Here is a 27905-nt window from a genome sequence, read left to right on the forward strand (position 1 = left end):
TAACAAAATATTGCTCATTTTTGCCTGCCATTCATATGAGATGCACTTCTCTGTTAGTCAGGAAGTTCACTTTCCTACTTTACGGTTTGGCATTGCTTGTTTGGGTGTACTTTTCCTGTGGATCACAGGAGTGTAGTTCGTTCTGCACTCGTGTGACCTGTTTTCAGCCGACAGTGGGCTAAAGTCCACTGTCAGCTGATGTGACTCAACTGGTCCAGGTTGAGGAAAAATCCCAACTTTATAGTTGGGATCCACCCAGATGTCTGGAGTGGCACCTGGCTCAGCTTCTCAGCAATCTGCTGAGAGCCTGAGCGAGCCACTCCTGCCCCCTCAGCTCAGCACTCCAATGAGTGCTGGCGGGGTAGAGCAGAGAGCAGTGACTGACAACCACCAGCTATCTGTTCATAGAGAACAGAAGTCTTTGATCGCTCAGTTCTCAGTCTTACAGCCATTGGGGGACAGAATGTTGCATTGGACCGATGCTGCTTCTACCTAGGTAAGTATGATTTCTAAAAAAAAAAAAAAAAAAAAAACGTAAACGTTTCTTTTAAAGTTCAATGGCCAGAAGTGATGATGTTGGTTCAATATCCAGTGAGATGGCTGAAGATGGAGGGGTAAAAGGCATAGCTTGAAGCTTGTGGACCCTGATGTAAAACTTGACCTGGGGTCCCCTCCACTGCCACCAGCCGCCTCCATCTAACGCCAATAGACTCCCATTGCACACCAGTGCCACTTACACAAGAATGCTCTGTGACTGTGTGGTGGCTGTCTCTCTTCTCTCTCACCTGCTGCCTACGGTACGTGCGCACAAGGCGGGGGCAGGCAGGCAGGCTACACTGAGCCATGGTAAAAGAAGAAACTCAGAGGGCCCAGTCCATGTGAGGGGGGCTCTGACTTCCAGATTCACATACCAGCCCACCACTTTCACCCAGCAGCTTAGAGTGTGGCCTGCCTGCCCGCACGGAGGGGTCTGGGGTACTGGGCTGGGCCAGGGGTGCTGAGCAGAGACTACACTACTGGGGAAAAAGGCTTGCCCCGTAACCCTGTGTAGGTGAAGCTGGAAACTCAGAGGGCCTCAGACAGGCCTGAGCGGGCCCCTGCCTGGTGGGCTCTGGTCCTCTGAGTTTACTGAATTACCTACACAGGGTGACGCAGCAAGCACTTTTCCCCAGCAATACAATGTAAAACCTAATGTTACGGGGGCACAGGGCCCCCTGGAGCATGGGAGAGGTAGCCATTGTGACCCCTGCGAGCCTTCAAGTCCACTTTTCGGCAAAACATACTCAACCAGAAAATGTGTGTCATCTACCTGGCTGTGTAGTATGCAAATTACTAGACTGGTTGCACAGAGATGAAAAAACTTTGGTAGGCAGATAAAAAAAAAATTTTAACTGTGTATTTAGCTGTGTGTCTCGAGTTCCGCTTATTATTCATAGGTGAAAAAATTGCATCAGTGCTGTGACAAGGCACAAACATTATTTTCTCCACTGTGTTCCTGTTTACACTATAATATTAATACCAGAGTCATATGTTTCTGTTTTTGCAGTTCTAACGGTCAGGACAGCCATTCCAATCATCATGGGAGCCAACATTGGCACATCAGTCACAAATACCATTGTAGCATTGATGCAGTCTGGTGACCGGAATGAATTTAGAAGGTACAGTATCTGATCCTTTTCCATGACTATGAGACTGACCATCTGATAAAGTGAACCTACAGAGGTAAAAGTCAAGGCAGGATGTGACTATCCTTAATCAAGCCCCATGCCCCAAAGATGCTGCAAGCAGGAGTTTTTACACCGCCCCGCAAGCGCAACGCCTCAGTGTGAAAACATACAATAGATATACTGTACATTCACATACATAGGGAAGCATTTTTCTTGAGCTTTTCAGGCAAAAACACTTCAAAAACCTCTCAGTGTGAAAGTAGTCTTTTTGTGGCCATTGAAATGAATTAACACTCAATCGCTAAACGCGTCTAGCGTTTAGACGTGTTTAGGCATGTCAGGCATTTTTTCTGCCAAAACACTGCTGCTTCTGGACGCGCTGGCCCTGGGTTTTTCTTCCGGTTGGTAAATGGTACTGCTAATAAAAGCTTCTAAAAGTCTCTGTGTGCATGGACACATAGGATAACATGGAGGGCTGTTTGGAAGCAGTGAATAAAAAGGTAGTAAAGCTGTGGATGGTTGGGTGAGTCTCACTTACCTGGGGAGGAGATGGCTGTGGGATGCAGTATGGGAAGAAGAATCGCTCCATAGACCACCGTGTTGATCTGTATTCTCTGCAGCTCTATTGCTGGGATTATTTTGATCTGTGCCAGTAGAGCTGGCTGCTAGTCTGGTGGACGCTGGAGGTGAAATCCAGAGAGGAATCCATTCTGATAGGATCGTTTGATCCTTAAAGCGTGCTGGCCCTGTGGGGTCCAAGTAAGGAGGTGAGGGGGCATTTTGGCCGTTAAAGGATTGGCACGTGTGAATCACGCACACTGCACATTACTTTTGCATGAAGAGTGGAGTGGGAAGACCACCACAAAGCATTGCATTATTATTATTATTATATTGTTTGGACTTTTTGCAATTGAATATTGGTTCACCTATTTTGAGCACCGTATGTTCTTTTGTCACTATATTGTATTAAGATTGTATTTGTCACTTTTTGCACTGGATATTCCCCACGAGGGAATTCACGCATGACACTATTATTTATTTCTTTGTTTATCATTCCGGATATATATACCTAGGGGGTGTATATTGAGTTTGTTTATTGTAATCACTTATTCACTGGATATTTATATATATATATATATATATATTATTTATTAGCGCTACACTGTTTATTTTAATTGATTATTCACTTATTCGGGTATAAGTTTAGTGTTAGCAGCTTTTTGAGGGTAGGATTCCATTTAAGCGCAGGAGGTTTTTTGAATTTTCCATCCAGTAACTCACTTCCTGCCTTAGGGTGTCTCCAGTCTGCGTGGAGGAGCAATGGAGATACCTTTTGACAGCAGCATTGCCCACCAACTAGCAGATTTAGATGGACTTGACAAACAAATTAAAGTCAAACTCCAGCTAACACTTTTTAAGCAGTTAAAGCAAGAGTTTTTTTTTTAATTTGCTTTTGGGAAAAATATTTTACATAAAATCTGACCATTGTAAGCACCCTGTCAGTGTTAAATGGTTTGTCTAACCCTCTAACTGCCATTTCTGCTGGACAACTTGGTCTGTTAAATTAAAAAATAACAGACTTACTGGCTTGATCACCAGGTGAAGATAAAGGAAAATAGTAAAAAATAAAGCTAATGCTGTCCCCACAATTAGGCACCAGTAAACTGCAAAATATTACATTTGTGTGTTTGGGTTTAGATATGCTTTTATCTACTCAAGCTCTCCCTCCCTGCGTTTGCTTGTCCTGCAGGGACGGTATCAGTTCTCCTTTATTATGAAAGGTTAGGAAGCATAGATACCTTTCTGCTCAAGATTTTACCTCTCACAAACTAGAAATATATTAATATTGATCAACAGTGTGTCACTGGTAGCTTTAGCTGATTAATTCAAATCCTCCATAAATGTGCTTAAAACTTAAACTGCATAACACATATAAACTGACTGACATCTAAATTACCTGCCAATAATATGTCATAAGCTGGAATTTCATTTAATAGCTCCCACCTTTTCCCCATAATAGGGCATTTGCTGGAGCTACTGTCCATGATTTCTTTAACTGGCTATCAGTGCTGATCTTGCTACCCATTGAAATAGCATCAGGATACCTGTACTATCTCACCAATGCCATTGTGGAGTCCTTCAACTTACAGTCTGGAGAGGATGCCCCAGATATGCTGAAGGTTATCACAGAGCCTCTCACCAAAGGAATCATCCAGGTATAAATAATTGTAGGCTTTTGCCACCTACTTTCAGATTCCTAATGTTTAATCAGTCAACAAAAACAGGTTATGCTAAATATGACATCTCTATATTGCAGCTTGACAAGAAAGTCATACAGGAAATTGCCTATGGGGATCCAGCTGCTCAGAACAAGAGTCTGATTAAAAGAGATTGTGGAAAGAAGGTAAAGTGCCTGTGATGTCAGATATGTATCAGCAGAGCTAGCATTCATGATACTGTCCATGGTCCAGGGGCATTCTAAATCTGAACTGTAGCCATTCAGAAAATGATATGTCATGCAGCTAAAATTGTGGTTTTCCTGAAACTATACTTTTCTTACTTTTATTAGTTCCAATTTCTGTTTAAAATGGGCTCCTACTCCTCTTGGGAAGGGCTAAGGAAACCATGCTCCACCCACTAAGTACCACCCACAATATAGATTGTGATTGTTATGTTGCTCTGATCTGGGATTTTTGGTAGCTGCACTATTCTAAGTCACAGGGACTGCTGTAGACAGTGGCCACACATATTCTCCTGCAATCTTACATGGAGAAAACCATAAATTATTTGAAAGTGGAACTTTTGTCAAAACATTGCTTGATTATGTCAGGCTGGTCCCTTTTGCAGGTATAGTTATGTAAAACATTAAAAATACGTGTCTATACTTTTTAAACTTCAGAAATATACTCTTACTCTTACACTCTTACTGTATTTTGTGCTAGAAATGTAGAGGCCGGTCTGCTGACAACCTAAAGATTTACTGCAGCTCAGGGGTTCTGAGTTTTAACAAAATGGCAGCCTCCAGCAAGAAGAAACAATGCTGGAGGCAATTTACAGCACCCACTAATTTTGTTAGTATAATTATTAATGTGGAATGTATGTTCCTTGCTAAAGAACATTATTTCTTTATGGGTAAAGTTCCACTTTAAATACAAATCTTTGTAACTCAGTGGTAATACGCACTTTTCACAACATAAATGGTCACCTAAGATATAAACTTACCAGCCACTTTATTAGTTACACCTTGCTAGTGCCAAGAAAATATCCCCCACACCATTACACCACCAGCCTGAACCATTCATACAAGGCAGGATGGATCCATTATTTTGTGTTGTTTACACCAAATTCTGACCCTACCATCTGAATGTTGCAGCAAGTCTGCCCATTCTCCTCTGACCTCTGACATCAACAAGGCATTTTTTTCCACACAATTGCCACACATTGGATATTTTGTCTTTTCTGGACCATTCTCTGTAAACTCTAGAGATGGTTGTGCATGAAAATCCCAGTAGATCAGCAGTTTTTGAAATACGCAGACCAGCCCGTCTGGCACCAACAACCATGCCATGTTCAAAGTCACTTAAATCCTCTTTTTTCCCAGTTCTGATGCTTGGTTTGAACTTCAGCAAGTTGTCTTCACCATGTCTACATGCCTAAATGCATTGAGTTGCTCCCAAATGATTGGCTGATTAGTAATTTGTGTTACCAAACAATTGAACAAGTGTACCTAATAAAGTAGCCAGTGAGTGTAAATGTACCATTAATGGGGTGGCTACACATCAAGTGGCTAGCCAAAATGCCGCTTGCAGTTACATTTCTGCATTTGTAGAAAGATATTGGGGCATTGAGGAAAGACAAGGTTAGAAAACACTATATGAATGTGCATGTTTGCTATTCTACACAGATGTGGATAAATGCTTCAGTGTCCAGCCCAGAAAACTGCACTGCTGACAAACTCTGCTGGACGGATGAAAACAATGTGACATGGACAGAGATCCAGGAGCAAGTCAAGGCCAGTTGTAAGTACTTATTCATGTTATTCAGATCATAGAGCTCAAACTGCCAGACCTCACGTGGAGTTCCTTGTCTCCTTCAAAAGGCGCTTTGCAATTGGAATGAGCAAAACACGTAAATAAAAATTAATTGAAATCTCAAGAGAAAACCTGTTAGGAGAGGCTGCCATTGTTGACCTGGAAATGCTAGCTGCTTGCTGACCATCTTTCTCAATACTTGGTGATTGCCATTGTCACTAACCTAGAACAATGAAGATAGGAATTTTTTGCTTTCCTTTTTTTTTTAATAGATCGGCAATGGTGATGACTCTATGGGGGTGATTTACTAAACTGGGTGCATTCAGAATTTGGTGCAGCTGTGCATGGTAGCCAATCAGCTTCTAACCTCAGCTTGGTCCGTCAAACTTTGGCAATCAAATCTGGATGTTGATTGGTTTCTATGCAGAGTTGCACCAGATTTTGCACTCTCCAGCTTTAGTAGAAAAAAACCCCTATGTTTCTTAGAACATGTTTAAATTAAAGAGCCACTTAGCACAAAATAAAACATTTACAAGAATAACAGCTATGAATATAAAAGCACAATGAGACATCTGAGATCTATGTCTTCTGTTGCTCTGTTTTAGCTGATACTGCAGGCAAAACTAATAGGCAAAATAATAGCTTGTAGTTTTTTTCTAAAAGAATACTAATCTGGGAGCCAACTTTTTCTTAGAATTATTCACTCCTCATTGCACCACCTTCATTTTAATTTCTATCTTGATGTTATAATTAAAGATCCCTGGTCGTTATACCACAACCTGCATAAATGAGCCTGAAATAATAACAACCCAAGCTTTCCTTGTCTGTAGATTATGAGGAACATCACGGTTCAAGGCCTCAAGGTTTGGCCTTAAGGGATGTTTGTGGCCACTGGGTCCCTTTTTGAGTCATTGTCTTGCTGCACACAGGATAAAAGACCACTGCTACCAGTATATCAGGGCCAAATTTATCCTATCTGATCTCAGGGTGCCGTAAAAAAAAGTCAGGAGGAATAATGCTAACACTGTGTGTGAGTCACTAACAGTCTGTCACAGTGTCACAACCTGGGAAACACTAGTAAGGATAAGTGTGCTCCCTTCAGATTTCCCTATAAAGAGTCCCTCTTTACATTATGAGTATCCCCTTGCATGAGGGTCCTCATCAGAGTGTCCCCTTACATCAGGGCCCCCATCACAGTACCCCCTTACATCAGGGTCCCCATCACAGTACCCCCTTACATCTGATACCCCAATCAGAGCCCCCCTTACATCAGGTGTCCTCATCAGAGCACCCACTTACATCAGGGTCCCCATCACAGTACCCCCCTACATCTGATACCCCAATCAGAGCCTCCCCTTACATCAGGTGTCCTCATCAGAGCACACCCTTGCATGAGCATCCCCATCAGATTTCTCCCTTACATCAATTGTTCCCATCAGAGTGACCCCTTATATCAGATGTCCCCATCAGTGTGCCTCCTTACATCAAATGTATGCCGCAGACTGGCTCATGGATCAGTGGATGCACTCTCAGAGTCCTGGGGGAACACAACTAAAATATGGGGAGCACAGCCCACCCCAGCACCCCCCTAGATCTGGCCCTGATGTACAGTGGTCAGCATAAATGAATTCACCCCTTTTGAAAAGTAAGATTTTAATCAATATCTCAATGAACACAAGAACAATTTCCAAACTTTTGCCAAAACTGAGTTTTATGGAACATTTGTTTAGCTCTTTACATGAAAGTAAGGTTATTAATATAACTTAGATAACAAAAATTTTCAGTTTTACTCAAATTAGTTGATGCAAAAATGAATACACCCCACAACAAAAACTACTCCATCTAGTATTTTGTATGACCTCCATGATTTGTAAGCACAACACCAAGTCTTCTAGGCATGAAATGAATAAGTTTGCGACATATTGCAACATCTATCTTTTTCCATTCTTCAAGAATTACCTCTTTTAGAGCCTGGATGCTGGATGGAGAGTGATGCTCAACTTGTTTCTTTAGAATTCCCCATAGGTGTTCGATTGGGTTCAGATCAGGAGACATACTTGGCCACTGAATCACTTTCACCCTGTTCTTCCTCAGAAATGTAACAGTGGCCTTAGATGTGTATTTTAGATCATTTTCATGTTGGAAAAGTGCACGACGACCAAGGGCATGGAGTGATGGTAGCATCTTTGCATTCGATATAGAGCAGTAAATCTGTAAATTCATGATACCATCAATGAAATGCAGCTCCCTGACACCAGCAGCACTCATGCAGCCCCACAGAAGGACACTGCCACCACCATGTTTCACTGTAGGCACCATGCATTTTTCTTTGTACTCCTCACCTTTGCGACACCATACAGTTTTGAAGCCATCAGTTCCAAAAACATTTATCTTGGTCTCATCATTCCAGAGTCCCAGTAGTTTTCTTCATGTTCAGCATGGGCCCCGGCAAATTCTAGGCAGACTTTTTTGTGCATGGGCTTTAGAAGAGGCTTCCTTCATGGACAACACCCCTGCATGTCATTCCTCTGCAGTGTACGCCATATTGTGTCACAGGAAACAATCACCCCAGTTTGGCTTTCTACTTCTTTAGCTAACTGCAGTGAACTTACATGGCGATTTTCTTCAGGCCTTCTCATCAGAAGACGCTCCTGTCGAGGTGTTAACTTCTGTGGACGGCCTGGATGTCTCTTTGAGATGGTTGCAGTTCCATCTTCGTTAAATTTTTGTATTACTTTTGCTACAGTATTCTGACTGATAAGCAAAGCTTTGGTTCTTGTAGCCTTCACATTTCTTGTGTAAAGAAATTATTTTCTTTCTCAGGCGTTGTGACATTTCTTTATTATGTGGTGCCATTGCTGACAGCACGAAATGGGAAGGGGTTTTCTTTGCTAAGTAACGCCCTTTTATAATCAAATGTCTGCTGGACACCTATTTATGAATAATTAGACTCACCTGTAGTTGAATGCTTGTTAATTAGGATTTTGTTGTCTAAAATTTAGCTTTGCTCCTAAGACTTTCATTGCTGTATATTCATTTTTGCAACATGGTCTCGAATGAATTTGTTAAGAAAAATACTATTTTGTGTGCGCAAAATTAACAAATCCTGTTTGCGATCAATGGTCTGCCTTTGTGGGAGTATTTTGTAGTATAGTGTCCCATAGAAAATGTTGATTCTGAAAGGAAAGTAAAGATTTTCTGACAAATCTGTTTGGGCGTACTCATTTATGCTGAGCACTGTATATTGATGTAGAAATCAAATAAACCAGCACCTTCATTGTTCTATATTCTATTGTTTAGGTGCACACCTGTTTGCCAACTCAGATCTCCCAGACCTGGCAGTCGGACTTATCCTCTTGGCGCTGTCACTACTAGTGCTTTGTGTTTGCCTGATCCTAATTGTCAAGCTCCTGAACTCAATGCTGAAGGGACAAGTATCAGTGGTCATCAAGAAGATCATTAACACTGGTAATAATCTCATTGATGTTGTGTTCTTCCTGCATTGCCGTGATATCCTCTGGCTAGAGTCTGCCTCACTCAGGACCTCACAGGGCTCACACAGTGTATTGTGCTTGCAAACGCTGGCTTCCTATTTACTCTGTTGAACATTTATTTATTTATTTATTCCATCATATACTGCCCTTTCATTATACTGCATATAATGAACATTTCAGAATATACTGCCCATTACTGGCACTGTTGACTAAATCCAGTGCCAATGGTCTTAAACAAAAAAAGCATCATATTTGTACATTGGTCTCTCTAATGCAAGTCTATATGATCATAAATAAGAAAGGAGAACTCTTTGCTATTCTGAGCTGCTGCAGCTCCATGATGATTCCTCTAATTAGTTCCCTTGTCCTTTGTAGGCCTGTTTTAGGAGCATACTACCCTACTACCTCTCCCCCGGCCACACTTTTTACATACTTGTCCTAGATTGCTACAACATCATGCTGCTGATATACAGTACATGTACCTATTTTAGAGTGCTAGGCATGCCATTGTGTCATAACTAATTTATTGTCATTACACAGATTTCCCTTTCCCATTCTCATGGTTGACGGGTTACTTGGCAATTTTGGTTGGAGCTGGAATGACATTCATTGTACAGAGCAGCTCTGTCTTCACATCTGCAATGACTCCACTCATTGGTATGGTTCATATATGTTCAGAAGTTGTGTATGTTGTTGGGAAAGTCATCACTGGGTGGCTATCATCATTGTCTAACATTTGGCTTGTCACCTTGTAGGCATTGGCGTGATTAGCATAGAGAGAGCTTATCCCCTGACGCTTGGGTCTAACATTGGAACTACAACAACTGCTCTACTAGCTGCCTTGGCCAGTCCTGGGGATACGTTATACAACTCTGTGCAGGTTTGTCTTCTAAAGCTCCGTACACACAATGAGAATATTGGACGAAAGATTGTCCGTTTTTGTTTTTTTGCTGTTTTTGCATGCTAATCTCATATTGAAAGTGAAGAGGTTACTAACTTTATAAAAATTCTTGTACGACAGACAGAAAATTCAAAGTGATGTAATGTATTTTTGGATAAAAACTGCACTGATTAAACGAAAATACAGTCTGGTATCGTACAAGAAAAAATTTCGTGTTTGTCCCTTCAAATAATTTCAGACGAAAGCGATGTACTAACGGTCAGATTATTGTACGATTGCTTCAAAAGCGGTATTTTTTGTACAATTTTTTGATCGTGTATACTAGGCTTTAGTCTTTTATAACTTTTGTTTCCCTCAAAAAGATCCATGATATTTATTTTGCTTCATCTAGAAAAATAAATGAAGTATAAGATTTCTGGTGAACATCATTTGGTGTATTAGTGTAGGTCCTATGGAAAATTTTTTGTTTTGTGAAGAGTTTTTAATTACAATTCGACAAACTTTGAAAGATTGCAGCACAATTTTCTTCCCATCCAGTATGTTAATTACATTTGTAAAATTACAACTGGCTGATTCCTGCTTTTAGCTCATAGAGGTCTGTTATAAAGGTCCCGATGACTGTTCTCAGTTTAGCCTGTATATTTTTGACCCAAACTACATGTTGATAAACTAAGTTTGAAGAAGAGAAGTTTAATCTCCAGCTGATGAAGGGCATTTTACTATAAAAGATATGACACCATGCAATACACCTCTAAAAGAACTGTGTCTAAGAATCCAGACCATTTTTAAAGCAAGGCCTGGATTCTTTCTTAGATACACAGAATATAACTGGATACTAACATTTATAGGTAAAGTTGATCCAGGGAATATCCGCTTGCCTCTCGGGGGATCAGGAAGTATTTTTTTTCCCAGCAGGAGCAAATTGGATCATGCTTTGCTGGGTTTTTTGCCTTCCTCTGGATCTACTGTGGGTATAGGATTATAACTTCTTTTCTTTTTATTTTTAATGGTTGAAATGGATGAACCTTTTGTCTTTTTTCAGCCAGACTAACTATGTAACTAGTTCAAAGGGCTCATTCCCACGTGTAGCTACACTGCTTTACCTCTAAAAAGCGATCTTCTCTGGATTGCTTTTCAGAAAACATTTGACAGACAGGGAGAAGGTGCTATGTTGCATCCGAACCGCTTGCTTTAACCTTCAAAATGCTGACCCACCACACTGCACTGAATGTGGTTGCAGGGCAGTTGTGGTTGTGGCATGACCCCATTCCCTTGAACGGGTTGTGCACAGTGGCAGAATGACCCGCTGAATAATATATGATGTTTAAATTTGCGATGGCAAAGCATCACCACCATGGCATGGGTAAAGCCCTGAGCGGCTGTATTTCTGTGTTTATTTCCCCCAGCAGCTCATGTGAAAAGGATGCTAGAGAGATTTAAGTAAAGTTAGCCATAGATGGATCAAATCTTAACCAGTTCGGCGGGGATCGGCCGAGATTTGATCAATCTGTGGACAGGTTAGTTGTACTGAAGTTGACCCATCTATCAACTTCCGTACAACCAACCTGTCAGATTTTTTTCATGCAATAACTGCTGGTGGCTATAGCTGCTAGCAGTATCATTGTGTTCTGTCGACAGGGAACACAATATTGCTGCAATAGAAATTTTTTTTCCTTGTGCTTGAGGTAGAAGGAAAAAAAATTGCAAAATCTTAAGAGTTAGATGGTTTCATAAAAACAACACACAAAGGGCTACCAGCGCTGACATAAATACACACACATTAACAATTTGTAGATCCACCAATGAATCAGTTACCATTAGAGTGAAGGGGGATTTTCCTGTTACAAAAAACCGATCCTTGCTTTATAAAGATTTCCTTGTCCTCCAGGGATCAGTAATAAAGAGTTCGCAAAATATCCATTGTTTTTTCCACCGGCTTCTATTAGTACTTTTATATTTAACGGAATATCCCATCCCAATCTATATGAACAAGGTGCTAATAGGAGTTCTGTCAGTGTCTGCACATGCAAACTTGGGTTAACCCAGTGAAAAACGACTTTACGACCATTTATTTTTAAGGCTGACCGAGAAAAGACATTCATTTTCCTACCAGATTAACTGATTTGCAAATGCTCTTTTTTTATAAATTCTGTTCTTACAATGACCTTTGAGCTAATATGTAGTGCACAATACAGCAGTCATTTTAACCTATCAAAATAGTTCCTTTATGGCATCAATAAAGTGATATCTGATTGGGTACTTTGGGGGTTATTTACTAAAACTGGAGCATGCAAAATCTGGTGCAGCTGTCCGCAGAAACCAATCAGCTTCCAGGTTTTATTTTCAAAGCTTAGTTGACCAAGTTGAAGATAGATACTGATTGGCTACTATGCACAGCTGCACCAGATTCTGAGTGGTCCAAGTTTTAGTAAACCTCCCTTTTATTGCTTCTTGAATAATACTGACCAAATGCTTGCATAATGCATATCTACACCCAAGAAAAGGAGCATAATATGTTGTATTTTGCTAATTCTTATGTTGATTTAGGGTTTAAATCTACCTAAAATAACTGTTGCATTTTCTCTTTGCAGATTGCATTATGCCACTTTTTCTTCAATATATCCGGGATCCTACTTTTTTACCCCATTCCCTTCACGAGAATACCTATTCGTCTAGCAAAAGGCCTGGGAAACAAAACAGCCAAATACAGATGGTTTGCCATCATTTATTTGATTATGTGCTTTTTCTTGCTACCTCTAGCAGTGTTTGGCTTGTCAATTGCTGGATGGCAGATACTTGTGGGAGTCTGTGTCCCTATTGTGTTTTTGATAGTTGTCATCATTGTCATCAACGTTTTGCAAGCCAAATTTCCACGTGTGTTGCCAAACTTTCTGAAGACATGGGACTTCCTTCCCAAGTGGATGCATTCTCTAAGACCATGGGATTCTTGGATGATGCACGCTGCTCTCTTCTGTGGTCGCCGATGTTGTTGCTGCTGCAAGTGTAAATGTTGTAGTTGCTGCCAACCCAATGAAGACGAAGAGTTGTCTTTCGACAAGCCAAAGGCCTTGGAATGTCATGAGAATGTGGTGGACTTGAGTGATGAACTGCCAAGTATCGATAACAAAGAACAAGGGAAAAATCTGAGTCTTACTTCCTTGTAGGACAAATACAAGGAGGGTCCACCATGAGAACTGTATAGACTATCATTATCCTTTCATATTTATTAATGACATGATAAAAATTACTTTTTATCTTATGCTAGGAGTGGCTGTGCCCATCACGAAGCATCCAAAAAATAACTCGTATTCTCTGTTCTAAGTGAAGCAAGTTCTAACTTCTATCTCTTGGTGTCAACTTAATGCTGTTAAAGTGCTGCAATCATTACATATACTTATAATAATGTCACATCTCTATGAACCATTGTTTATTAACTAGAATAGGCAAATAATTGGGGAGTCTGATGAGAGAGTGACATCATAGATATGCAAACTTACATAACAAGCAAATGCGTTGAAATATCACACTTTTTAAAGCCAGCCATAGATGGAGTGATTTTCTTTCCTGCAACCATGGGTTGCAGGAAGGACATTTGCTTGATTCCCATGGAGCCATTGTGTTCTCTGGGTGGGGGGCAGGGGAGCCATACTTGCCAGAACACAGTGGCTACTGCTAGTGGCTATTATAGCTGCTAGCATTAATCGCATGGAAAATTCGACAAGCTGGTTGTGCCCAAGTTGATCAATCGATCATCTTGTGTACACTCAACTGAACCAGCCAAGATCTGACCCTTCTATGGTTGGCTTTAAAGATCTCTGAAAGTCTCAAAGAGATCTAAAAAGATGTTGGGTGATTCAACCCATTAGCCCCTCCTAGAAAATAAATATATATATATATATTTTTTTCTCTAATGTGAACAAAGAAGGAATCCTTCTGTGGGAAAAGAGGAATCATCTTAAAAAGCAATGTCTAAATCGGAGTGAGTTTGCTGCTGTGGTGAGTTTTTGTTTCTTGGTAGCTCTTTTATTTGAATATCCATGCCTGTTTATCTACTGAAAGTCCATCAGAAGTTTAGTCCTACTTGTGAGTTCCTTATCCATCAACTCATAACAATAGGATTTGACTGGTTGCATTGCTGGCAAAGGTCTGGCAGCAATACATAGGGCAAAGACACATCTACCCTCCTTTTTCCATAGATAGAGATGTTTTTTTTAAATGGTTGTCAAGCCAGAACCATCCCCATTGTGAACATTGTGTCAGCATTAATTATATTTTTGCTTTTTTCCTGTCCAAGAGGCAGACATGGGAAATTACCTTTTACTCCTGTCCTGATGACAATTGTAGAATTTTAGATTTGCTATAACTTTCTGCATTAGTGACAACTGCCTCAAGGACAGAAAGTGATGATGAGTCATCCAAATAGGGACAGCCTATCAGAGATTCCAAAGCTGGCCATACATGTATCTTGGTTGGTTCAGCAGAAATGTGTTCCACCAATGGGCAGGCTGGTTGTATCCAAGTCGATCCATCAACTGACTTGGGTACAACCAGCCTGTCAGATTTTTTACATGTGATTACTGTCAGCGGCTATAGCCACTAGAAATAATCATTGTTTTCTGCCGAGAGGGAAGGCTCCCTGCCAGCAGAACACAATAGCGCTGCGGGCGGGATTCCCCCATCAACACTGACTGTGTAGGACAATCGATTTCCTTTCCAGCAATCCATGGTTGTATGGCCTGCTTTACGCTACCCTATGCTACTCAAAAATAGAACATTTTTGGCTGGAGGTCCATTTTAGGTGAAAGGCCTTCTCTGAGCTACTGAAAATTATATAGGGTAGCAGAATCTATGTTTTAATGAATTTTTTCAGCTTATATCAGGAAGAACAATATAAGAGAGCAACAATGAGTCTTAAATTCTTCCTGCATAATTTAATGTGTACTGTGTACATAAGAATACTTCAGTCTCGTTCTGATCATGTATATAGCTCCAGCAAATATTTTGAATGTGATGTTCAATGAAGGACATGTGCCTTATATTACTTCTGCCCTTGGCATTGAGGTACTGCCAGGGTAATGTAAAAATTGTAAGATAATGTTGTTTTCCAATGCCTAATAAATATTCTATATTACAACAATGTCCTAAGTGGTTTCAAATAACAGCATTATGGTAAATAATTTCAACTGTGTGCATCATATTAAATGACTTTACAGGTATAGATCTTTTATACAGCTGGGATCAATGTAAACTACAGAATGTATATACCATACCTGGCCAATGCCCCCGGAGACTGGAAACCACTGAAGTAGACTCCACTACTCCAGTGATCTTCACTTGCAATTGCACAGTCCTGATAAATCCCTGTATTTTGACTAATATGTTTATTTCCTGTGATTGTCAGTTCAATCTAGTGGCCATAATGTTGAGGTATTCCAGGAAAATACTGCATTATGGACTCGAGATGGAACTGACAATCAAAAGGAAACAAATATATTAGGCAAAATACAAGAATTTATTGTGAAAGCCATGTAATTGATTGAGACATTTGTACAGGAAATTTGTATCTGATCACAATTTGTGTACAGATGCTTTTTATTCTACATTTTTTCACTGTCTATTTTCTATTTTCTGTGAAATGAAAAAAAAAAAAAAAGACATAAAATAATCAGGCTAGTAAAGAGTTGTGTTTTGGCACAACAACAATTCCAGGATAGTGGTAAAGAACCTAAAATGTTTCTAAAGGCTATTTTTTTTTAAATTAAATAATAAACATGTTATACTCACTTGCTTTGTCCAATGGTGTTGCACAGAGCGACCCTGAACCTTCTCTCCTAGGGTCTCCTGCCAGTGCTCTCAGCTACTCTTCTTCTCTGTATGCCCCCATAGCAAGCCACTTGCTATGGGGGTATATTTGCAGATGCACTCCCGAGTCAGGCTTTGTGCATCCATAGACAAACACAACACGGCTCAGCCCAACCCCCACTCTCTGCTCACAGGCTGTGACTGACAGCAGCAGGAGCCAATGGCAAGAAGAGAAGAGAGAAAGCACTGCTGGTTGTGGGAAGGGTGGGAGAGGGAACAGCAAGTGGCAACATGTTTTTACCTTATTGCAGGGTAGGCATTAAGTTTAAAAAATGTTTTAGCTTTAGAACCACTTCCAGTAATCCTCAGGAACCATCTAAAGCCCAAATGGATTTCTTAAAAAAACAACATCATGGCCTGAACCATTGACTACAACGCATTTTCCAAAAAGTTTGATTGTGATTATCTGTAGTTTTGAGATATCAACTGCCCAGAGCCTGCATTGCATTCAATGAGTTGGGCAAATAATACACCTCAAATGAAAGTTGAATTGGAGGAAAAAGTCTGTGTGGTATGTGTGTAGCACTACCCCCTTAGGAGTTGCTGAGTTTTGGGTCCCCTACAGCTCTGCACAGCTAAGCAACATGCATTTTCTTACACCCCTGCACACTGGCGTTAATAAAACATCAAAACCAAGCTCAAGAACTGTTTACTAAGGGGTTTTAGAACTTGGATGGGGTTTGGGGGTGTATGAGATGCCCAAAGGAATTGTGAACTTTGAGGACAAACTCCTTAGCAACTATGTACAAGTCTGTAGACAAAAGGTATCTCCTTTGAAGAGCTCTCCAGCCCTTCTGGTTTACCACCTCAGACCCCAGATGAATCTGTCTCTTCACCCAGCTGACTGTGGGTATCCCTGGGCAAGGGAACTCAGAAACTACTGTGGCAGGCGCAGCACCCTTTGGTGCCTTGTGCGCTGTGGCATTAGAAAAATTATGCAATTGCTGTTTCTTTGTTTGATTAGACTGACTTTACTCTGTAATTCCTCCAATGCCGCTCTATGGATGCAGTAGGTTTAAAGAGCACACCGAATACTTTAGTTAACTTCTATCTTCTTCATATAACACTGCTTACAATGGCTTGTTTTGTTTCAGATTACAATGGTTTAATTCGCATTACATTGGGTTGATTCGATAGATTGATAAATTCGTTAGATTATGATTACTCTACAGTGACTTGATTCGTAAGTTCGTAAATTCGATAAATTCGTAAGTTCGGTGGAACTACAAGTAAACACACACACAACAGTTTTTACACACAGATCTACCTGCACTGTTAAACAATAGAGGAAAACACAAGTGCATTAAATACCTATTTGGCCTTCTCTCTTTCCATAAAGCTTTTCTGATTGGAACTTTGTCTGTTTCCTCTTCTGTCTGGTGAGCATGTGTCTCTAGAAAATCCTAGCAGGGAGTTTTACACAGACATAAATGTGAAACTGGCTGGGATTGGTTAAGGCTCTGTACAGTGTGAGGCTGTCTGTGATTGGATCACCTTATACTAACTCTTAAAGGCATATTTTCCTTTTCTGCTTCTGCTAACACAATGAATATATAAATGTCATATAACAATCAAAGACATAAATCACAGCAATAATTCTGCTTTTGGCTTTAACATATGCACATATATACTGTACTGAGGTTATTGGCAGGTTTGGTATACACATATATGTGAACCATATTAACAACCTAGGACTGGTCTCAGCTGGCCAGCTACAACTACCACTAAGCAAAGCAGCCCCAGATGAGATTCTAGTAGGGTTTTCTGCATGACTGCCCTCTCCCCTTATCTGGCCCACAGGGTGTAGGATTACTCACTCTGTCTCTCCTGTGAGCTCGATAGGTTGGCGGCTGCCTTCAGGCCTTGCACTGAGCTGGCTCCTTCTCTGCTCCACAGGTAGTCATCTCTCAGGGGATGATGAGGCAGAGAGATCCTCCTTTACAGCATCTGCCTGTAGGCAGGCACAGTCCCTGGGCCCCCTCCCAGGCTCCACAGTCCAGCCTTCACTCCATCTTCCACCTGACACTGTCCCCCTCCTGATCAAGCTCTCTCATATGTAAGGGCCTCCCTGAACCCATGCCAAGCCTCTTGCTTGGGGATTGGTCAGAGTCCCCTGAGTATGCAGATCAGCCCCTACTCACATACACCCACTGCCTTCTAGAAACTTCTCCAGCTTCTAGAGCAGGAGGTATCAGGGAACTGACCTGCAGATCTCCCAGACCGGACCCAGAGTAACCTGGCTGATTTATCCCAGGCTCAGCCTCTGCATAAAAAACTAACTAGCTCCCCCTAACTAAACTTGAGGGGTGCTACATGTGCTATGTTCAGTAAAGTGAATTTATGAGTCTGCAGTGTCATGGGGTCCACCTCTTGAAAATGCATGTACATAGGTGTAGAGATGGGGGATGAGGGTTGTTTCAGGGTCTTGAGCTGAGTCATTTTGTACAAACACTTGTCTGACAGTTTCTTCACCCAATGCAAGTCAGTTATGTTGCTTTTTACCCGTTGTAAGAAGATAATTATTATTATTATACAGGATATATATAGCGCCAACAGTTTGCGCAGTGCTTTACAAAATGAAGGTAGACATTACAGTTACAATACAATTTGATACAAGAGGAAACAGAGGGCCCTGCTCATTAGAGTTTACAATCTAGGAGATAAAAAACCATAAACACTGTATTCATTAATAGATTTATAAATGTATTTTTAAATGCAGCTACTGTAAGTTTCTCAATTTCACTTGATTTCAGCCACTTGGAATCCCAAATACAGCAGCACTCAGACTGGAAGAGGAAGTGGCAGAACTGGGAGCTGCTCAGGGGTGCTGCATACAGATAGGCTGGCAAGAAGAATGCTAACAAAAGATTAGAGCAGAATTAGCAAACAAATGACCTCAATATACTCACTATATCCCTTCTACAGACTACAACACTAACAGAGTGCTGTCATCCATCTGGCTGTGTGGAAGGGCTGTGTAAATCCCAGAACTGGTGGCTAACAGAAATACAAATACTATGACAAGTAAAACAACTCCTCTATATATGTTTCATCTGAGTAGTTAGCTGTTTGCCTGGGGTTCAGCTTTAAAAAAAACACAGGAGCCTTATTATCACAGGAATTATGTCAGAGCTTAGTGCCAAAGTGTCATTGTTTTTGCTTTCTCTTCCAAGTACCAATATAAACAAATAATATTCTTGGCAGAAATTAGAGGCATTTTAAGGTAAGTTATAGTTTGTATAATTAACAATGAAATATAAATATATAATAAATAAATAATAATGAAGGGAAAATAAAACAAAACAAAAAAAAAAATATATATATATATATATATATATATATATATATATATATATATATATAGCGCCGGGTACGTAGTATTCTGAAGCCACAATCGCACAGTCCAGGCTGTGGCATATCACACAATAGCTGTCACCTCCACTTGGCTGCAAGTGAAGGGAAGAGTGGCTGGTTGGGAAGAGGTAGACTCCAGTCTGGCAGTTGTACAAAGATATCTTTATACAGGGAACAGACTGCTCATATATGAGGGTGACAGAACACAAACAAGAGAGAACTGGCCAGAGGACACAGGCACTGTCATAAGGCTGCTAGTGCAGCCACAGCCACTGGAGGAGAGCCACCCCCATCCAGTGTACAGAGGAAATTATGATTGACTGCAGCACAGCCTGGGGACTATGAAATACTACTGGGAGCCTCTTGGAACTGTGGGGATGTAGTCCCCAGGAGACAGCCTCTATTAAGTGGAGAACTGTATGGGACTACAAGTCCCAGGAGGACAGTGTGCTGCAAAAAGGAGAAAAAGGAAGGAGAGTCCAGGGCTCAGGGCAGTCATACATGGGGTAAGAGAGGTGACTGAGGGTGCCATTGAGTCAGAGATGCTGCGGTTTCCAGAGCTCACGGCAGTGTTGGAGCGAGTCTGTGCTGCTGCAGTAGCACCAAGGCCATAGCTATCAATATGATCTAATGCACTGGAGGAGAAAAACGTCACTGATTTTGTGAGAGATTACCACTACAGAGTCCAGAATCACTGCAAACAACACCTCCCTGTCTCCGTCATCAGAGTGTGGGTGGAAGTGTAGCACTGCTCCCTTAGGAGTCGCTGAATTTTTGGGTTCCCTGTCGCTCTCTTGACTCCACTCTATAAGCCCAACCCCTGCTGACACCACCGTACACGTCTGGCCAGGAAAAACTCTCTGTTTATTACCAGAAAATAGACACACACAAGTTAGAGTGAAATTATATTTGTTTATGTTTGAGTTGTATGTGAGCTCAGTAAAACAGCATAAAGTGATAGGTATAGAAATAATAGCAGTTATCACTACCATGGCTTTAAGCAAAGGTCAACACACACAGCAAGAATCTCAACCAGTTCTGGATGTCCTGAAATTCAGAATTTAACCAAGAACCTCAGCTCTGAGATGTTTCTGTCCCCAATGAGCAAAGGAAGACTACTAAAGGCTAGCTCACTTTGGGCCCTAAGAAGCTGTTCACAAGGTTCAAGTCTGAGGTAAGGAAAGAGCTCTTTAATTAGGAAGTTTAATGTCCATTTAACTGCAGTGAAAGATATTCTGCCCGCTCGATGGGGCCCAGTTGGTGCACTACAAGAATTCAGATCTCCTAGGTGGAAGCCCCTGAAGGATTAATGCAAGGACAGGTACTACCCTTTTAAGCAGTATTTAACTTGAGCAGTACCCCTTTAGAACACAAGGTCAGTGATGCAGATTTTAAGCAAGAGGTTTTAGGGGTTGGCAGAAGCACTTGTTGGTAAGGGTTAATTCTTCTCTAGGCTGCAATAGCAAATGGCAACTATGACAAGTGCCCCTTGATGAATGAGGGCCAAATACAAGTGAAGCAGTGGCTTAGCCTGCAGAAGGCGGACACTTCAGTAGGCTCTGATGACTGGATTATGCTGAAGATGTGTTTGCTAATAGGTTTGGTGAACTGGGCCTCAACATGTGTGAACTGAACAATGTCAGTGACTAGATGAAGAATGGTTGATTTGAGAAATTTCAATGTCAACCTATTTGGTTGGATGATGGAACAAGCTCACCAGATCTGTGGCAGTTATGGAAAGAGATGACCAATAGACAGGCAGAACTCACAGCATAAAAGGAGAGTTTTCAAATAAGATTATATTGGATTGGTAGAAATAATTATTGTTTGTGTTTCAAATACAATGCTGATGTTATAAAATTAAATTGTATACTGTGGCTATAGATCTCCTTTAAATACAGTACTGACTTTTTATGGTGGTATATTAAATATTTTAATTTAAAATGTAGTCTGCAGAAGGGATGCTGCAACAAAATGCCTTGCAGTTACAGATCAACCACAATTCATTTTATAAAAATAAACAGTTATTCAAAAATGTTTTCTTTTCTAGAAATATTATGTTAGAGTGATGGCAGAAAAAAAAGAGCAATTTGGCCATCGAGTCTGCCATTTTCTTGTTTGTTTTGCTCAAAAATTAATAACAGCCTCATTTTAAATGTAACATACCTAAACCCATGGCTGTGCTCCAGACTTGCTCCTTTCATCCCATAGAGACGACTCAGGTGCTGGCTACCACACCCCATCTCCACTTACTCAAAAGTCTAAAAAAAAAAAAAAATAGGCCCTACTCCAAAACCCAGCTCTTCTTTCTGTATATCATTTATCAAAGAATGAAACTGCATACATTGATGTCTCCACCTGACATCACCGTAAGAGAGAGAAATCAGAAGGAAGGACTACGTTTTGGAGTGCGGCTCATATATTTTATATTTTTTACACGTTTTAAAGGTGTTGGGTTCAAGCCAAATCACGGAGCAATCTTTTTGCATTACTACATAATTAGTTAACACCATTAAAATGTGACTGTTATTAATCGCTGAACAATTATGAATAATAACAGGGAGAGTTTCTGTCTCTTTCATTTTATATACAAATTATATTTTCACTGTGCACACCCTTTCAGCCTTTATTATTAAAGAAAGATCCAGCAATGTAAATTGATGAAAGGTAAGGTAAGGCTGCTCTGCTTTGCATGGTGCTATAGCAATCTTCCTTGGTAAAGTGGAACTTTAGTCAAAAAGCTAAAGCTTGCTAGATCACATCAGTCTGGCCCCTTTTGCAAGCATAGCTATGTAAAACATAAAAAAACTAGAAAATCTACAATTTCTGGGGAAATTGTGTGAAGTGTTCTTGCATCCAACCCTAACCAAATGATTGATGAAATGTAAGCAGTGCACATGGCAAGCCTGATAGAGTGAGAAATGCATTTCAACTTGGTGACTCAGCTGCCTCGTGAGTCATGTTTGGTTGCTATAGCAACTCACTCAGTGACAGGAAGCTGACAGGCTTTTGTAAACACACTGCTCCAACTTGCCAACTTAACTGGCGATTGCCATCTTCACACACTTGTAGTTTTAAAAGTATAAATGCTACTGCGAAGAGCTTGATATTGTGAGAGTCACAAGAACCACAGCTACATTTTGATGTATAGTATGTCTCTGAAATATTAAAAATGAAGGTACAGTCGCAGTTTAAAAATGTCCCTTCAAATTTCAGGTGGCTGTGAGTGAAGTTTCACTGAAAGTCAATGGGAGGGGTGAGTTGCAAACAAATGGTCATATTGTGAAAACTATCAGGACTATGGCTTAGCCGTGAACATTTTTAGTGACAGCAGGGATAGCTGAACGTTTTGATATAAGATTTGTGTAGGTGGGCTTGAAAATGACAGAGTGATGGCAGTTTAGAAATCATGTTCTGATTTTTCCTTCCACACTGTAGCTTTTCTCTGCTGCCACTCTAGTTGCTCCATTCATTCCTATGGGAAAATTTCACCACAAAAACCGCGATATTTCGTGAACCATTTGGCGAAATGTTCCACAAAGTAACAGCAATCCGATCGGGAACAATCCGCACGTTTTGATATATTACTTTTTGTCTTTGTAGTGTAAAAACTGTGGGAGGAGTTAGCGTGGCAAATTTGGCTATAATAAGAATAAGAATATACTTGTGAGATAACAATAAGTGCTCTTGCTATGCAAGAACACTTAATAAGAAACGGAATAAGAAAAATCTACAATTTCTGGGGAAATTGTGTAAAGTGTTCTTGCATCCAACCCTAACCAAGTGATTGATGAAATGTAAGCAGTGCACATGGCAAGCCTGATAGAGTGAGAAATGCATTTCAACTTGTATTTTGCAGCTCACAGTCCAGCCTTGGTGACTCAGCTGCCTGGTGACTCACCTTCGGTTGCTATGGCAACTCACTCAGTCAGAGCAAGCTGAGACGAGCTTTTATAAACACACTGCTCCAACTTGCTAACTTCACTGGCGGTTGCCATCTTCAAATGGTTGTAGTTTTAAAAAAAGTTTATAAATCCTACAGTGAAAAGCTTTATATTGTGATAATCACAAGAACCACACCTACATTTTGATGTATAGTATGTCTCTGAAATATTAAAAATGGAGGCACAGTCGCAGTTTAAAAATGTCCCTTAAAATTTCAGGTGGCTGTGAGTGAAGTTTCACTGAAAACTAACAAACAACTTGCTGCCCTACTAGCACAGTATAACAATGTGACACAATATAATCACTAATACCAGTTATGCAAAAGTATGTATATCAACATAGTGCCACCCTACTATATAAAGCATACGTATGTATACGTAAATCGAAGACACATAAATAAACACGTGCTGTCCTACTAACACACATGCAAATAAAAACAAAAGGTGTGCTAGAATAAGTAGAAAATAAATGTATATAGCACATATAGTTAAAAAGGGGCAACACAGTGGCTAAATGGTTAGCATTTTTGCCTGGCAGTGCTAGGGTCGCTGGTTCAAATCCCAACCACGTCACCACCTGCCTGCAGTTTGCATGTTCTCCCTGTGGGTTTCCTCTGGGTACTCTGGTTTCCTCCTACACTCCAAAACATGCTGGTAGGTTACTTGGCTCCTATCTAAATTGGCCCTAATATATGTATGAATGTAAGTTAGGGACCTTAGATTGTACACCCCTTGAGGGTTAGGGACTGATGTGAATGTACAATATATATGTAAAGTGCTGTGTAAATTGACAGCGCTATATAAGTACCTGAAATAAATAATAAAAAAGTCCAAAGACAGTGAGTCCATTCCTATGTGTTGTATCCAAGTACATAAGATAATCCCACTTCTCAATATATCTTCAGTATACTACACCACTGTGCTCCTTCACCATCAGGTGTGCACGCTCACCTTAGTGCCCAGATATACCGGTGTGATTTGGGAATTGAAATCGCATCTAGAGAATGTCAGTGTCTTCATGTTTGCGATTTGCTGCAGTGCAATTTCTAAAGTAGTTCTTGCATTACTTTTTCTACAGTTTTGTTGAGATTTCACATACATAGAATATAATGGAAATTGCACTGCTAATTGCAAGAAATTGTTGCAAAAGTAGCAATAAAGTCTTCAGAAATGGCGCTGAAATTGCACACAAATCGCAACGGTATGACCGATGACTTACTGCTATATGGGCCACTGTTAGAGAGACTTCCCCTCACCTACTATTCAGGTGACACAGTTTACTGTGTGAGGAAGTGAGAGCTAGCCAAATAGACAGTAGCAAAAATGATTTTTTTTTTTTTTTTTTAATTACGTAGGAGAGTGCTAGAACCCCTGTCAGATTTTTATTGCGGTCTGTTTCCATGTTGTAGATTTTCCCTCACTTCCTGTCTAGTAAAAAAAAAAAAAAAAAAAAAAAAAAAAAAAAAAGGATAAGGGGAGAAGGAGAGAAGGAGAAGGAGGAGAAGGTGTCCCCAGGACAGGAAGTGAAGGGAAATCTCTCTAGTAGAGCCCCAGACAGCAGTAAAAACCTGACAGGGAATCTAACCTTCTCCACTCTATTCCAACTAGAAAAAATAAAGATTGGTAGTAGATACACTTTAACTTTCCCTATTATGTCCAAAACTAAAAAAAATTACTGTGAATAGGCTTTAAAAACTGTCATGTAAAGCTGGTAATAGCTGATGAAAAAGTGTTACAGATCTTAAAATTGGTAATACAGATTTGTATTTGTCTGATAAATGTACCAACATACAGAGTGAGGACCTGGATAACTGATCAGAGTTATACACAATCAGCCAGCCCTTCACACGTCACAGCACTTGGGTGATCCTGATGAACTTACCAGCCAAAATCTGTTTGGTCAATCTACGAGCCGAAGATCTCACCACTGCTGGGACACCGGAGCTGCACAGCCTGGAGGCCAGTAAGTAGTGAGTCCTGGCTGGGACTTGTAGTCTCGCACTCTCCAGCCACAGGTGGCCTATATATGTAAACAGCTGCTACCTGTAGGTGTAATCCCCTGATCAAAATACTGAGTACGGCCTGGGACTTGTAGTCCCACACTCTCCAGCCACAACTTGCCTAAACATGTAAACAAACATCTGACGCCTGGAGGTCTAATCCCCTGATCTAAGTCATGAGTGTCAGCTGGGACTTGTATTGTCACACACTTCTGCCACAACTGGCCTTAACAGGTAAATAGGGATTTTTTAAGCGGGAACACAGTTCCAGCACTGAATGTATGTAATGGCAAGGAGTGCTGAGGTATGCTGGAGTGTCTGTTGATGTTGGCTGCTAGGGGATCTATTGTTACTGATAGGAATGTATTTATGCATTGGGGACTATTGTTGCTGGAGGGTCAGTTGTTGCTGGGTGAAATCTCCTGTTGAGGGAGGAGTCTATTGTTTCTAGCTGCTGGGAGATCTGTTGTTGTTGCTGGGGGTCTATAAATACTGGGGTGGTATTTTGTTGTGGGGGGTCCATTGTTGCTGGGGGGGGTCTATTGAGTGGGGGATTAATTGTTGCTGGCTGCAAGGGGTCTACTGTATTTTACTGCTTTTCTTGTTATGTTATCATTGACACATTACATTCAAATTACGTAGCACCAAAAAATTATACTTGGTTCTGTATTCTCTAAAAGGGGCAGTACTGGGAGGTGGGTAGGAGGTGGAACCAAGGGACGGTGCTTGGGAGTGTAGACAAGGGGTGACTCAAAAGGTGGGGAATTCCTGCACCTATTCTGAGAAAAAAAAGCCCTGCATGTAAACAAACAACTGATATCTGTAGGTCTAATCCCCTGATCTACAGTGAAGGAAATAAGTATTGGATGACCTGCTGATTTTGAAGTTTGCCCACTCACAAAGAAATGATCAGTCTAAAAACGAATGGGAAGTGTATTGTAACAGAAACAGAAAAGCAAAAAATTCAAAAGAAATGCATATCTAACAAATTATGCACGGATTTGCATGTTCATGAGGGAAATAAGTATTTGATCCCCTTCACAAAACATGACTTCGTACTTGGTGGCAAATCCCTTGTTGGCAATCACAGAGGTCAAACGTTTCCTGGAGTTGGCCACCAGGTTTACACACATCTCAGGAAGGATTTTGGCCCACTCCTCTTGGCAGATCCTCTCCAAGTCCTTAAGGTTTGGTGGCTGATGTTTGGCAACTCAAACTTTCAGCTCCCTCCACAGATTTTCAATCAGATTAAGGTCTGGAGACTGACTAGGCAACTCCAGGACCTTAATGTGGTTCTTCTTGAGCCACTCTTTTGTTGCCTTGGACGTGTGTTTTGGGTCATTGTCATGCTGGAATGGGTCCATCCACGACCCATTTTCAATGCCCTGGCTGAGGGAAGAAGGTTCTCACCCAAGATTTGACGGTACATTGCCTCGTCCCTTTGATGTGGTATAGTTGTCCTGTCCTCTTAGCAGAAAAACACCCCCAAAGCAGAATGTTTCTACCACCATGTTTGACAGTTGGGATGGTTTTCTTGGAGTCATAGGCAGCATTCCTCCTCCAAACACAGCGAGTCGAGTTGATGCTCGATTTTGGTCTCATCTGACCACAACACTTTCAACCAGTCCTGTTCTGCATCATTCAGATGTTCAGTGGCAAACTTCAGATGGGCCTGGACATGTGCTTTCTTGAGCAGATGGACATTGCGGGCACTGCAGGATTTCAATCCTTGTCGGCGTAGTGTGTTACCAATTGTTTTCTTGGTGACTGTGGTCCCAGTTGCCTGGAGATCATTGACAAGATCCTCACGTGTAGTTCTGGGATGATTCCTCACTGTTCCCATGATCATTGACACTCCACAAGGTGAGATCTTGTATGGTGCACCAGACCTAGGGAGACTGACAATTGTTTTGTGTTCCTTCCATTTGCGAATGATTGCACCAACTGTTGTCACCTTCTCACTAAGCTGCTTGGCGATAATTTGGTAGCCCAGTCCAGCCTTGTATAGGTCTACAATCTTGTCCCTGACATCCTTGGACAGCTCTTTGGTCTTTGCCATGGTGGAGAGTTTGGAATCTGATTGTTTGATTGCTCCTGTGGACAGGTGTCTTTTATACAGGCAACAAAATGAGATTAGCAAAACTCCTTTTAAGAGACTGCTTCTAATCTCAGCTTGTTACCTCTATGAAAGACACCTGGTAGCCAGAAATCCTGTTGAATGGTAGGGGGTCAAATACTTATTTCCCTAATGAACATGCAAATCAGTGCATCATTTGTTAGACATGCATTTCTTTTGAATTTTTTTGTTGCTATTCTGTCTCTCAGTGTTACAATACACCTACCATTCGATTTTTAAACTGATCATTTCTTTGTGATTGGGCAAACATTCAAAATCAACAGGGGATCAAATGCTTATTTCCTTCACTGTACATAGCAGACCCTTTAGGGTCTGTTAAGTATTATGGGGAACTTTGGAGTGGTTTGTGTGCTGTGTTATTTTCTTTAAAAGGAAAATGCCAGCAATTTGAACTGTACCATTTATTTTCTTGTAAATGTCACTTTAGCTGTAGCATGTTCTATGGCAAGCATGATAAAGCATTTGCATAAAAGTCCACCCAAAATCCATACCGGATGCTTTGAGTCCAGTATGAA

At 40.8% G+C, this 27905-nt stretch overlaps 1 protein-coding gene across 2 annotated transcripts in view; it reads left to right on the forward strand.

Annotated features, from left to right (window-relative positions):
• The window catches only part of SLC34A2 (solute carrier family 34 member 2), a 28735-nt gene extending 13505 nt beyond the window's left edge, over positions 1-15230 (forward strand). For both annotated transcript variants that reach the window (XM_089660033.1, XM_089660034.1), the window contains 8 exons: positions 1547-1658; positions 3688-3883; positions 3985-4071; positions 5572-5686; positions 8999-9166; positions 9733-9849; positions 9948-10072; positions 12685-15230. In XM_089660033.1, coding sequence (XP_089516159.1) covers positions 1547-1658; positions 3688-3883; positions 3985-4071; positions 5572-5686; positions 8999-9166; positions 9733-9849; positions 9948-10072; positions 12685-13257 — 1493 coding nt within the window. In that variant the 3' untranslated portion in view covers positions 13258-15230. The remainder of the gene's footprint in view (positions 1-1546; positions 1659-3687; positions 3884-3984; positions 4072-5571; positions 5687-8998; positions 9167-9732; positions 9850-9947; positions 10073-12684) is intronic.
• Positions 15231-27905: the final 12675 nt, after the last annotated feature.

The sequence above is a fragment of the Staurois parvus genome, unplaced genomic scaffold, assembly GCF_062004578.1.
Source record: "Staurois parvus isolate SC_StPar_1 unplaced genomic scaffold, SC_StPar_1.0 ptg001199l, whole genome shotgun sequence".
NCBI lineage: Eukaryota > Metazoa > Chordata > Amphibia > Anura > Ranidae > Staurois > Staurois parvus.